At 46.6% G+C, this 13,728-nt stretch overlaps 1 protein-coding gene across 1 annotated transcript in view; it reads left to right on the top strand.

The window, feature by feature from the left end:
• Positions 1-13,728, top strand: part of C8B (complement C8 beta chain) — a 40,647-nt gene that overhangs the window by 9,775 nt on the left and 17,144 nt on the right. Inside the window, exons 4-7 of the mRNA XM_067726313.1 lie at positions 2,096-2,237; positions 5,100-5,232; positions 7,763-7,960; positions 12,076-12,316. Coding sequence (XP_067582414.1) covers positions 2,096-2,237; positions 5,100-5,232; positions 7,763-7,960; positions 12,076-12,316 — 714 coding nt within the window. The remainder of the gene's footprint in view (positions 1-2,095; positions 2,238-5,099; positions 5,233-7,762; positions 7,961-12,075; positions 12,317-13,728) is intronic.

Raw genomic sequence — 13,728 nt, 5'->3', positions numbered from 1 at the left:
TTGACCTCTTTTTACACGTATTATTTCATAAAAACAACCCTACCCTGTAGGTGTTAATATTACCCCCATTTTACAAATTGAGAAATTGAGACTCGGAGAAGTTACTCACGCAAGATCATATAGCAGGTAAGTGGAGGAGGTACAATTAGGAATCGGGGAATTCAAATTACATTCACTGACATTATGGACGCCAAAATTATGTGTGCTAGAATAAGAACTCCCGAGTTAAATCTTACTTTGACTTTGTAATTTAGAGAAATCACTTAACCTCCTCACTTGTTGGTTCTCTAAACAGAAAATCAGAAGTGATGTTAATACCTTACAAGTTTGCTATAAACATCAAGTGACACAATGGATGTGAAAGCTCTTTGCAGACCCTGAGTTCTGCTGGCTTTCTCAGAGGTTTGAGGCTAAGTGCAATGTAGCAAAGCCACCTGCAACAGTCCTCTTCCTACGCACCTTTGCTCGTGTGACGAGGACCCACGTGGGTAGGGTGGGTAGCATCGTTTATCTCTGAAAGCTCTTTGGTGAGATGGTCCCTGCACTTCTGTATCACCAAGTACAGCATAACCCTTAACCCACGAGATAGTCATAAAACATTTTCGATTAAAGGAAGCAAGGGAAAAAAAGAAAAGACAGAAGAACGGGCAGACAGAGGGAAGGAAGGGAGGAAGGCGCACACAAACGAATAATCATCAGTGGCAGAGCTAAGAAAACACTTGTCTTTTCAATTCATTCCTCTGGCTCATTCAGGCAAACGTATGCCTCTCTGTTTCTCCAAGGCTCCAGCAAAAATCAGAGTATTTTGACCCAAATTATCTAGATGGGAGTTGCAACTCTCTACATTCTCTGTAACCATGTGGACTGTGCTTAGGGATCTTCTCAGAAAGAATTAGAGCAATTTCTAGGGCTTATTACAAAGGCGAAACTCCATCCAATAAATCTGAAAGACTTTTACAGGGTGTCCATGGACTAATTATGACCAGTGTTCCATGATTCTGACCAAAGCCACAATGGTTATTTGGGCAGGCTTTAGTTTAAATGCCTTGTAAGGAACACATGAAAACCAGATTGTTACTCTTCTGCCTTTAATACCCCAAAACATTGGTTAAAAATGACCAGACACATCTGAGGAAAAAAGGTTACCTGTCTTATGGGCTTTATCCCGCAAGAATATACAAATAAGAAAGGAAGTCAAGTCAATGGGGAAAAGAGTTTCAAGGAAGCAAATAATTTTAAACATACAGTCCAAATAATTTTATCATCTAAAAGTAGTCCGGCGCTTCCCTGGTGGCGCAGTGGTTGAGAGTCCGCCAAGGCAGGGGACACAGGTTCGTGTCCCGGTCCGGGAAGATCCCACATGCCGCGGAGCGGCTGGGCCCGTGAGCCATGGCCGCTGAGCCTGCGCGTCCGGAGCCTGTGCTCCGCAACGGGAGAGGCCACAGCAGTGAGAGGCCCGCGTACCGCAAAAAAAATAAAAGTAGTCCGAATGGCTCTGGTGTTGAAGGCAGTGTGGTTTAGTGGGGAGAGTTTGTGATAAGAAAGCTATAGGTTCCAATCCTCCTGCCAGTACTTACCAGCAATGTGCATTTGGACCATCCAAACACTAATAATAGTAATAACAACACACATCCAGCACTTACCATGAGCCAGTACTGTTTCATTCATTTAAATCCCCAGCAACCCTAGGGGGTAGGTATGATGGAGTCTCTATTTTACAGATGAGTACATTGAGGCGGGGGGTGGGGTCAGGTAACATTTGGAAGGTCCCACGACTAGTACTATTATAGGGCCCACCGAACCCACCACCTCTCACCAGTGCCAAGCAGAGGAGTCCAGCCTTCCTTCCTGTCTGGCCACTCGACCCCTGCCTAGTGGATCTGCCCTCAAGTACTTTCAGAAATATAACACTGGCTTCTTTGGGGGGTTAAACTGTGGATTCCATTACCCACCCACCCCGATACATGAGGACTAATGCAAACAGAGCATTAAAGGCGCAGCAAAGTGTCCGGCCCACAGTGGGTCTCAAACCATGTGAGTCCCCCCCCCATCTTACTGGCCTCGGACCGTGGGTAACCCCCTTTCTGCATTCCAGGGAGGTGTGTAAACCGCAGACTTCTTTGTAACGGGGACAACGACTGTGGAGACCAGTCAGATGAGGGGAACTGTAGAAGGATTTATAAAAAATGTCAGCAGGAAATGGACCAATACTGGGCCATTGGCAGCCTGGCCAGTGGGTAAGTTACCGCCTTCTGTTGTAGAGTTGGAAGGGCACACAGTTAAATGTGATTCTGGAGAAGAACCAGGGATGGACCTGTAAACAGAGTGGCTCCGTTTTCCTTTCTGAAAAAGGCAGGGGTGTACGCGGATGCTTGCGGCTACTCCCGGAGGACAGACCCAGGGCCTCCGGGAGCACATCCCACAGAGAGATGGACCTACGCAGCTGCAGGGAGGGAGCATTGAGGGCAGAGCTGTGTGTTGGGGCCGCGGAGGCTCCACGCGAGGGCTGGGGGAAGGGTTATTTGACACCTGCTCTGTGACTGTGTTAGGTACTTTCTAAGCATTACCTTTCTTTTTTTTTACATCTTTATTGGAGTATAATTGCTTTACAATGGTGTGTTAGTTTCTGCTGTATAACAAAGTAGAGGTAAGACAGGAATAAAGACACAGACCTACTAGAGAATGGACTTGAGGATACAGAGAGTGGGAAGGGTGAGCTGTGACAAAGCGAGAGAGTGGCATGGACATATATACACTACCAAAGGTAAAATAGATAGCTAGTGGGAAGGATTACCTTTGAATCCCCTTGACAGCTGCGAGGGAGGTTTATCTGTTTCTCATCGGGCTGGCCCAGAGGAGAAGGTGCTAAGTAATTAGCCGGTGAAGGAGCGCATTTCCAGCACGGCTCTGCAGCCACTCTGTGTGCAGCCAATCTGAGGGCCTCTGAGTTGGTTAAATCCTCTGGGGAGGTGAGGGGTCAGAAGGGACCAGACTGCCCTGGTGCCCACCCTCCCTTCCTGCTGTGCACTGCAGCCTCTCAGCCTCCAGGGGAAGAGGAGGGCCTCCCTTCAGACGCCTCACAAATCAGCGTGTGTGACGCAGTGTGGGGAGCAGAGTGGCTCTGGATGGGGTTCTCCCTCTTCCTAAATGAACGTCAGACCTCCATCCTGAAAGGTTGTCATTAGAGATACAGACGCCTCAGGTGGGGAAAACCTCCTCTCAGGACCACCTTAGAAACTAGTGACTATAAGCCCCATCTCCTCGATAAGGAAACTGAGGCCTGGAAAGTTAAGAGAGTTCTCAGAAGTCACACGGCAAAGAGGGTGACAGAGTGGACATTCAGAGCCAGTAGCAGAGGCTGACTGGACCCTGCGGGAGGGGCAGAAATACGGCTCACAGGCCACGGGACCCTGGCTGAGGCACTTGTCTGTGCGGTGCCTTAGTTTTGTCGTTTGTAGACGGAAGTTAGTAATACCCTTCTTTCCAATCTGTGAGGGATGCATAAGCTAATGCCGTGGTAATAAACTAATACACAAGAGGCAGCAGGTGTGCGTGTGGTGGGAAGAAAGCAGACTCTGCTCTTGACTTAAGACACTCAGACTTTGAGTCCTGGCCCTGCCAGCTGCTGGGCAGTTCAGTTGCCCTCTCTGTGCCTCGCTTTCCTCATCTGTTAAATGGGTATAATAATAATACCCATGGATTCAGTGAGCCAATATGTGTAATTGATTATTACAGTATTAAAAAAATAAATGGGGCTTCTCTGGTGGCGCGGTGGTTGGGAGTCCGCCTGCCGATGCAGGGGGCGTGGGTTCGTGCCCCGGTCCAGGAGGATCCCACATGCCACGGATCAGCTGGGCCCGTGAGCCATGGCCGCTAAGCCTGCGCGTCCGGAGCCTGTGCTCCGCAACGGGAGAGGCCAAAACAGTGAGAGGCCCGCGTACCACACAAAAAAAAAAAGAATATACATTATTATGCTACAAGAAACTCTGTCACAGGAGAGCCTAAGACAATTCTGGTAGAGCAGAACAGGCCAACAGGCAGAAGCTAAAAGGAGACAGAGCTCCTTTGAACAAAAAAATGGCTGTCGGTAGTAGTCAAAGCAGACTTCCAAGAATGGTCTAGCATGGTCGGCAAGAACAAGCCTCCAGGAATGGAGGCTTCTTAGGAGGCGGTGAGAAAGAATGTCAAATTAGAGACAGTATTTTCATTCTTTCTAAATGGACATAACGGCATCCAGGACTTCAGGGACATTGAGTAAGGTGATGCCCTGAGCCATCTGTGACTGTGTCTGTTTCCAGTTAGACCCTCAGTAAATGGGAATTAATTTAGTGTCTTGTGATGGGGGTCATACAGAAATTAAGAAGAAAACCACCATCCCAAGGAGCACAGAATCTAGGGGAGACAACAGACACATAAATAATAACAAGCCTTTATCACAGACCAAGTAGTGTTCTAAGCACTTAACAAATATGGACACGTGTAATCCTCACAGCCACTCCAAGAGATAAGATTTTCTTTGTTCCCATTTTACGAATGAGGAGACTGAGGTACAGAGAGGTTAACTGGTGTACCCAAGGTTACAGAACTCGTAAATGGCAGAGCAGGAATTTGACCCCAGGCATCTGGCTGCAGAGTCTATGTTCTTGCCTCCCATGCTAGACCATTCTTAGAAGGCAACTGCAGTGGGTGCAGACAATAAATACATGAATGGGGCAAGCACGGGGTCTAATGAGGACCTCTAATGCACGCAGCTTGGTACAAGTGTCAGTGAAGGCTGCCCACGACAGACAACGACGGAACCCATTCTTGAGAGGTAAGTGAGAGATAAAACAGTGAATGGCTGGAAGGGCATTTAGGCGTAGGGAACAGCCCTTACACAGAAGAGGAGCAAAGCAGACTGGAGGAAGAACACCCCCAAGTAGTAAGGGACTGGCTTTGTGACTGTGGCTGGGAGTGTCCAGAGATGAAGCCGGAAAGCTGGTTTCATCCAGATATTGAGGGCCTTGAGTGCCGTACCAAGGAATTTGGCTGTCCTTTAGTAGGTCTACCAGTTGGGATTACACCCTCACCTCTTACCCTTCTCCGCCCCTTCCCTGCAGGATAAATTTGTTCACAAACAACTTGGAGGGCCCAGTTCTCGATCACAGGTATTACGCCGGTGCCTGCTCCCCCCATTACATACTCAACACGAGGTTTCGGAAGCCATACAATGTGGAAAACTTCATCCCACAGGTATGTGCCGGCCAGGAAGCCACCACAGGGCCATGGCAGGGACACTGGCAGAGCAGCCAGTAGCATGGATCCAGACCCGGCCTACAGCCTGCCTGCTGGGCGAGCGCCGACGCATCGCTTTTTCTCTCTGAGCGTCAATTCTTCATACGTAAAATGGGTGGTCCCTTCCTCTGGACACAGTGGTGAGGCTGACATGCCATGTATAGTAAAGGCAGTACAGAGATGTAGTAGCCGTAATCATACTAACGGTAATAACAAAAGCTCCCGTGAAGAGACGGGCATAGCTTAGGATTTGGAGTCTCACAGATGCCTTTGCAACTTACCATCTGTATCATCTTAAAGGCTCTGCGCCTCCGTTTTCCTGTCTTTAAAATGGGAGTTATAAATCTTCTACCTGCACGCAGAGGATTAGTGAGGTGATTAGTGAGTGTAAGTGCTTAGCACACACAACACCTGGTTTAATTGGTGAGTCTCAGGAAGCGCTAACTCTTCTTTTTTGGGGGGGATGATAAAAAGGCTATTTTTGTTTTTTATTTATAGCCATAGATAGAGAAGACTGGTAGCTTCAGTTTCATATTTGTAGCAAAAGCAAATACAGACACTGTAAGGTCCATACTTTATTTTGCCTTTGGAAAATTTCACAGACTTTCACATATAAACATTGGTATGACAGCTGGGACACCCTACCTAGACTTCCAGAGTTTATATAGACATTACAGACAAAGAATTATATCAGTGATGGAAGAGCAAACGGTCAGTGGGGTAGGAAGTGACACAAGCGACTTAACCTTGTGACTGGAATCATGAGTCAGTGGTTTGAATAAATGTAGTCAATTGAGTGGCAAAGAGATAGAAGTTTCAGATGCCAGGTGATACTAGAATCATCGTGACAGACATGCAAGAATCCTAGCGTCCAGAGACAGCCAGATGACAGGAAGTGCTAACTCTTATTATCAAGTCCTTGCCTATTAGAACCAGGCTTTGTTCTAAGCATTTTTTTAAGTTATAAAATGCTCTACCAAGATAAGCCTGTGTTATTAACAAGCAGACTTAAAAGCAAACTCACAGGAAGTGGGGTTTAGAATAGACTGTGTTACAGTGTGACACACACACCTGAGACTGAGGGAGAGACTTGGGTGCCAGGCCTGGCTCTGTCACAGGTCCCAGTTGTTCTTTAGGCTAAGTTCCTGCTCTTCTCTGTGCCTCAGTTTCCTCATCTGTAAAAGGAGGGGGCTGGACTGGATGACGTGGATGGTAGTTTTCACATCTAAAATTGTGCAGTCCTGAGGTTAGACGGCTACTCCTCCTCCCTCTCCTTTCCTGCTCCCCTCCCCACACATAGTTATTGGCTGAAAAAGACAAAATGCGCCTTGGGACAAACACACCCTCCCCCGTGGTGTCCAGCTCCATCCCTGTGGCCTCCGCTTTCAAGGGAGGATCTCAGAGTAGCCGTTTATCCTCCTGGTAAAGACAGCTCCTGGCCCAGGCAGGATATAGAGCTTCCTCTCTCCATAGCTGTGTTTTGAGCCCTGTGCCAGGCGCTGTACAGTGTTTCACCCACATAAAATCAACCCTCAGAACAAGCCCAATGAAGGACCTGTTATCATATCCATTTTACACATGAAGAAACCGGGGCACAGAGAGGTTAAGGCCAATGTCCAGGGTTACCCAACGAGAAAATGGTGCCTCCCACCTTGGGTGCCTTACTCCCCGCCACGCTCAGAATCACACCTGCTTTTCTTCCTCGGAAGCTGAGGTGTTATGGGGACTGCAAGTATCCAGAAGCCGGTGGGGTGTGGGCGGAGACGCTTTGGGGCTGGTTACTCGGAGGCCACCGAGGCAGCGCCCTTGGCAGTTCCCTGTGCACAGCACCACGAGCACTGATTTTCGAGCAAACAGCTCCTCTAAGTTCTCAAAGGCGCTTGGCTGCCCTGTCCCTGCATCGCCCCTGCACTGCCTTTCTTCACTGAGCTCCTCTTACGGCCTCCGCATTGGCTTGTCTCTCTGACCCCAGATTCATCCCTTCCAACCCAACCGCGCTTCCATCCCGTCACGAGCTTCCTGATGCTCAGCTGCTTCCTCGGTTGGCTCGTTCTTGGATTGAGCTCACATTTTGACAGGTCATTCAGAGCCTCAGCGTCTGGATGCCAGCACACCCTCTCATAGCACCTTTGTCTTCCCCTCACTCTTGTATCTTCTGATACAACTGCACTAGCATCCCTACAGTTTCTGGACCACACCCTGCCCTTGCCCACCTCCACGTCTCTGCCTACAGCCCAGAATGTTCTCCTACGTTTCTGTCAGTTGACGTCCAAATCAAGCGCCCACCTCTGAGTATCAGCTTGGACACATCTGTTTCTCCTGCTGGATCAAGAGCCCTGGGGGTGGAGATGTGGGCGCCTCTGAGTATTTTGTGTCCGGAGCACTTAGTCTAGTACCTGGAACATAGTAAGAGTACAGTGGATATCTGTTGACTTGAACTGATGTAAGTCAAATGACATAAGGAACATTTTCTTTTTTCTTCCTTCAGACCCAAGGCAAATATGAATTTGCACTGACAGAATATGAATCATACTCAGATTTCGAACATAATGTCTCAAGGACAACAATTAGCAAGTTTAGTTTCAGCTTTGGTTTTAAAATACCTGGGATATTTGAACTTGGCATTAGCAGTGCAAGTGATAACGGCAAACGTTTTATTAGCAGGACCAAACGATTCTCTCATACGGTAAGTACCCTTCGGGTGCTCTTCCATTTCTATGTATTCATTTGAATTTTCATGCCCACAGATGTGTCTGTATTCTGTATTGCTACTAGTAATGGCAGCCAATTATATTTGCTATCTCAAAAAGCTTTTCACAAAAAATACCTTGGCCTTACATTAACTTACTTTTCAGAAAGGCCAGACGGGGTGGCCTTCTATAATTATTTACTTTCTTTTTTTTTTTTTTTTAGTATGGCATTGTTTTTGTTTTTGTCTTTTTTTACTATTTTAATTTTATTGGCGTATAGTTGATTTACAATGTTATTTTCTCAGTTTTAATTTTTTTATTGAAGTATAATTGATTCACAGTGTGTTCATTTCTGCTGTACAGCAAAGTGATTCATGTATACATATAAAGACATTCTTTTTTTAATATTCTTTTCCATTATGGTTTACCATAGGTTATTGAATATAGTTCTCTGTGTACTCTCATTTTCTAATGAGCTTTTCCCTTGGTTTTCATTAAGCTAAGAACATAGCTTTGCAAGACTAAATCATCTCTGGAGACTTTTCGACTCCCAGCAATTTGACTTCTGTTCCAAATATTCAGATGAAATTCCTCTCCAGATTGTCACCCAAGACCTCTTCTGGGGTCACCTCCAATTTCTTGGGGGTGTTGTTGTGGTCACATGCCTGTTTCTCCTGCTTGCTTTCTGGTCCGTATCAGTTACTTTCCTTCCTGGGTTCTAACAGCCCCACCTGTTCTCTATTTTCATTTGTGGCCCTCTTCCCTTCTTACTCTACAGCTGCTGCAGGTGACTCTTCTGTTCACCCCGCTCCTCTCCCAGGGCAAGCATGAGCCTTCACCACCGCTTCTCCCCTTTCTGTGAAGCTCAGACCCGCACCACCCATTCCTCTAGTTATCACTACTTAGATGTCTTATGGACACTCCAAAGCAAGTGCTTCCCGCCAAGCTGTCTGTGTTAAATAGCATTCTTTTCCTTCTGCCTTTCCAGGCTAGGAATGTCAGAATCATATTTGGCTCTCTTTTCTCTTCATTCCCACATTTGTTGGCCACCAAATCCTTTAGGTTCACTCTCCAGTATTTCTTCATTTTTTTTAAATTAAAGTATAGTTGATTTACAATGTTGCGTTAACTTCTGCTCTACAGAAAAGTGGTTCAGGTATACATAAATATATACATTCCTTTTTGTGTTATTTTCCATCGTGAATATAGTTCCCTATGCTGTACGGTAGGACCTCGTTGGTTATCCATTCTATGCATAATAGTTTGCATCTGCTAACCCCAAACTCCCACTCCATCCCTCCCCCTGTCCTGGCCTTGGCACCCACAAGTCTGTTCTCTATGTCTGTGAGTCTGTTTCTGTTTCATAGATAAATTCATTTGTGTCATATTTTAAATTCCACATGTAAGTGATGTCATATGGTATTTGTCTTTCTCTGTCCGACTTACTTCACTTAGTATGATAATCTCTAGTTGCCTCCGTGTTGCTGCAAATGGCGTTATTTCATTCTTTTCATGGCTGAGTAACATTCCATCGTATATATATACCACATCTTCTCTATCCATTCGTCTGTCGATGGACATTTAGGTTGTTTCCATGTCTTGGCCATCCAGTATTTCTTAATCAGACTCTGATTACATCTTCACTAGCCCAGGCCCTTTCATCTCTGGCTTCAGCCCTCCTAACGGGTCTCCTGTCTTCCAACTTGCCCCTTCAAATTTATGTGCTTCCAGAAAAATGTTTTTATGATACTAATCTAATCGTATCAGCTGCTCCCTGTTGCCCATAAGGTGAAGATCAAAGCCCATGACTTAGTGGAAGAGGAGCAACTGGAGTGTGAAGTAAGGTGACAGGCAGGTGGACTTGAAGAATCTTGGATTCCAGAGTGAACGAGGTGCATTTATTCTCTGGTCGCTGAGAGTTTGCAACATGAGCATGATGTGGTAGCAAACTAATCTGAGAGGAGCGTGGAGGAAATTAAAAGTCTACAGCGATTTATGTGAGAAAAAGGGAGTGGTGAGGGGCTCAGAAAGTTCTCTGCTGCCAAAATATTAACCAGCAGAAAATGAGTCGTAAACGTGAACTAGACTGTAACTGTCTCTGCTTATTTTCCTTCATCTTCTCGGCTGTGAACAACTTGGGGACAGAGACTGTTTCTTTCATCTTTAGATCCAGGATGGCGCTCGGTAGGTGCTCAAGACTAAAATATAGTGATGAAGGACAGGATGATTAAAAGGACCTTGCCTTGTTAGGAGAGAAAGAGAGGGGTACCATCCTTTGCACCTTCTCTCTCTCCCTCCCTCCCTCCCACCTCCCTGATTCAAACAGCCAGTTATAGAATGGTTACATCGTGCTAGGCACTAAACTAGACACTTGGGACCTAGAGACAAATATAACACGATTCTTGCCTTCAAGCTCACAGTCTAGTAGGAGAGGTAAACACGTTTGCAGATAACCTAGTCCTGATTTTGCTATCAGTTGTAATATAGCATGGTCTATACTACAAAGGAAATAGGAGCAACACGCAGGGCAATCCTGGGAGATGGAGTGTGTGTCAGGGAAATTCAGGGATGGCATCACATAGGCAGCAACAGGTAAGCAGGGATTTAAAATATAAGTCGGTGTGTGTCAGGCAGAAAAGGGAGGGAAGAGCATTTCTGGCAGAAGGAACAACATGTGCAAAATTATATTATGAAAGAGATGTGGGGAAGAATGAAACGTTAAACGGATGCTGAGGTACGGTGTGGGCAGTGGAGAATAGTAAGGTATGCGGGGTAGGGTGGGGAAAACTTCAGGGTTGTAGAAGATGAAGCCAGGAGGCTACTGGGGGACAGATTGTGAAGTTCTTACATTCAGAGTAAGGGAGTTGATTTTATTCTGCAGGCAGTAGAGAGCCAACGCAGGGTTTTGTTTTAAGCCCAGAAGAGCATTGTAATAACAGTTTTAGGACGTCAACTCTGACTGGAGCATTGAGGGCAGCCAGAGGGAGAAAGGAAAGCAATGGGGAAGCTTTTATCATAACCCAGGCAGAGGAAGAAGGCTAAAATATTTAGAAAAGTCATGAACAGAGCACCTAGTGACTGCTTAGGTTGGAAGGATGGGAAGAAGGGAGTCATGAGTCACTGGGGCAGGACTAGGGTGGGGGAGAGCAGGGCAGGGAGCAGAGGTGGCATGGCTTATAGAGCTGACGGGTCAAGCTGGCTGAGAGTTTTAAGATGAGGGGAGAATGTGTACTTCCCACACATTCACCTTTTCCTCAGCCTTCACTGCAGTGTAGGAACCTCTCGCTTTGGGTTACAGTAACATTCCTGGATGCTTGACCTTCATCTAGCATTACCATGTTTCAGTCTTTCCCACACACCAGGGGTCACGAAACTTTTTCTGTAAAGGGCCAGAGAGTAAATATTTCAGGCTTTGCGGGGCCATAGGGTCTCTGTGGCAACCGCTGAGCTCTGCCATCATAGGGTGACAGCAGTGATAGACAACGCATAAACAAGTAGGCATGGCTGCACTGCAAAAAACTGGATTTACAAAACCAAGCACCGGATCCTGAGTGCAGGCTGAGGTTTGCTGACCGTTGCCATGTGCTACGGTGTCCAGCCTTCCTAAAGCACCACTTCTACTCTTTCTTGAGTGCCTTTTCTTCAGAGTTTAAAAAGCATCAACTGGCCTCTCTCGCCTTCCAAGATGGCCCACACTCTGGCTGTGGAGTGTGTATCTCCCTGAATAAACCTTCTTTCTCTTTAAAAAAAAAAAAAAAAGCGTCAACCAAGAAGTTGCCTTTGCAGGTCCGCAAACCCCGTCTCCCCTCAGTGGTCCACGGGCACCTGCTGCTCCCTGCCTTGTCTGCTTCTGCTTCCCTTTCTCCTTGGTCCTTATTTGCTACTGTAAGGAAGTGAGCGAAGAACAAGCTCTTCCAAGCTGAAAAGTACATCAGAATATTTCTGAGAAATGAAGGCTTGTCAAAGAGGCCATCTTCCCTCAAGTCTCCTAAAGGAATCATGAGTGATGACTCCTGGCCAAGAACATGGGATGGTATTTGGAAAGTTCATCTTCTTATTCCAGATTCCTGACTTTAAAGGTCTGCTTTTCCCTTGTTGGTCTTTCATTTAGAAAAGCGCATTTCTGCATGCACGCTCTGACCTTGAAGTAGCGCGTTACAAGCTGAAACCCAGGAACCTCATGCTGCATTACGAATTCCTTCAGAGAGTCAAGCGGCTGCCCCTGGAGTACAGCTATGGGGAGTACAGAGATCTCTTTCGTGATTTCGGGACCCACTACATCACAGAGGCCGTGCTCGGGGGCATTTATGAATACACGCTCATCATGAACAAAGAGGCCATGGAGAGAGCAGGTACGCTGCCCAAGGACCATGGCTTTACTGATGGGGCACATGGAAGTGTGAGTTAACAGGGAGAGGCTCCTATTCCTTGTTGGGGGAGGCGTTAGGAATTATGCTCTGAGTTTTCCTCATCCCTCCCTGGCTGTACTTTCACAGTTTCATTGACAGATTCCTCATCGTTTCTTTTCTTTTTTTTTTGAGTTACGCGGGCCTCTCACTGCTGTGGCCCCTCCCGTTGCGGAGCACAGGCTCCGGACGCGCAGGGTCAGCGGCCATGGCTCACGGGCCCAGCCGCTCCGCGGCATGTGGGATCTTCCCGGACCGGGGCACGAACCCGTGTCCCCTGCATCGGCAGGCGGACTCTCAACCACTGCGCCACCAGGGAAACCCCCCTCGTCGTTTTCTGAATTGGTTGATGTTGGTCCTCCTTTGCCAGCCCTCTCTCTGGGCAGTCCTCTTTTCTACATAACTCCCTCTAGACAATAGCATCCAATCTCCTGGCTTTAAATGCCTTGAACTTGCAGATTATTCCCAATGCATATGTCTATCCTGAATCTCTTCTGTGCACCCAAGAGCTCATGTGGAAATGCCTCTGAGATATCTTCATTTGAATGTCTAATGACCATCAGAAACTTAACATGCCCCAAAGAGAACTTTTGCATATGTTTCTTTGCAGTCATCCGCATCTCAGAATGGTTCCACCATTCAGTCAGTGGCTCAAGGCAAAAACCTAGGCGTCAACCTTGATTATTTTTCTTTCTTCCCAATCTATTAGTAAGTCCCATCAGCTCTACCCCCCAAATTATCTTCTCTTTCTGTCTTGACTGTTACCACCTTATGCTCACGCCAAGACCAGTGTTTCTCAAAATTTAATATGAATGTGAATTATCTATAAATCTTGTAGGAGGTAGATTCTCATTCAGTAAGTTTGAGTTGAGACCCAAGATTCTGCATTTCTAACCAGCTTTGAGGTAATATCAGTGCCGTTGGTCCCTAGACCACGCTTTGCGCAGCAATGTTCCAGATTATTATCAGAGCCTCCAAATTAACACTCAACTCCCATTCCCTTTCTACAATCCATTCTCCGTGCAGATATTACAGGTCTTCCCACTTGCAATCAACTTCAAGTCCAAGGTATGACTTCTTCCTCCCAATCCAGTATTCTTTCCTCCAACATGGCATTTGTCAGGTTAAGTGACCTGCCCTAGGTCACACAGTTTACAGTGGCAGCACCAGGGCTTGGTTACAGGTCCAGTGTACTTGCAAGAGGACACATGGTGTACAAGGTAAATCTAGATCAGTGTGGCCTCAGTCTTGCCAAGATCTGTCCTCCATACCAGAGGTTTCAAAAGCACTTTTCATAGTTCCTCAGATTGCTTCCTACAGAAAGGTTCTGTGATCAACTTGGATAAACATATAATAGA

This window comes from Pseudorca crassidens, chromosome 2 (assembly GCF_039906515.1).
Source record: "Pseudorca crassidens isolate mPseCra1 chromosome 2, mPseCra1.hap1, whole genome shotgun sequence".
NCBI lineage: Eukaryota > Metazoa > Chordata > Mammalia > Artiodactyla > Delphinidae > Pseudorca > Pseudorca crassidens.
Note: the sequence above shows the minus strand (reverse complement) of the source record. Positions and strands in the feature narration are given on the sequence as shown.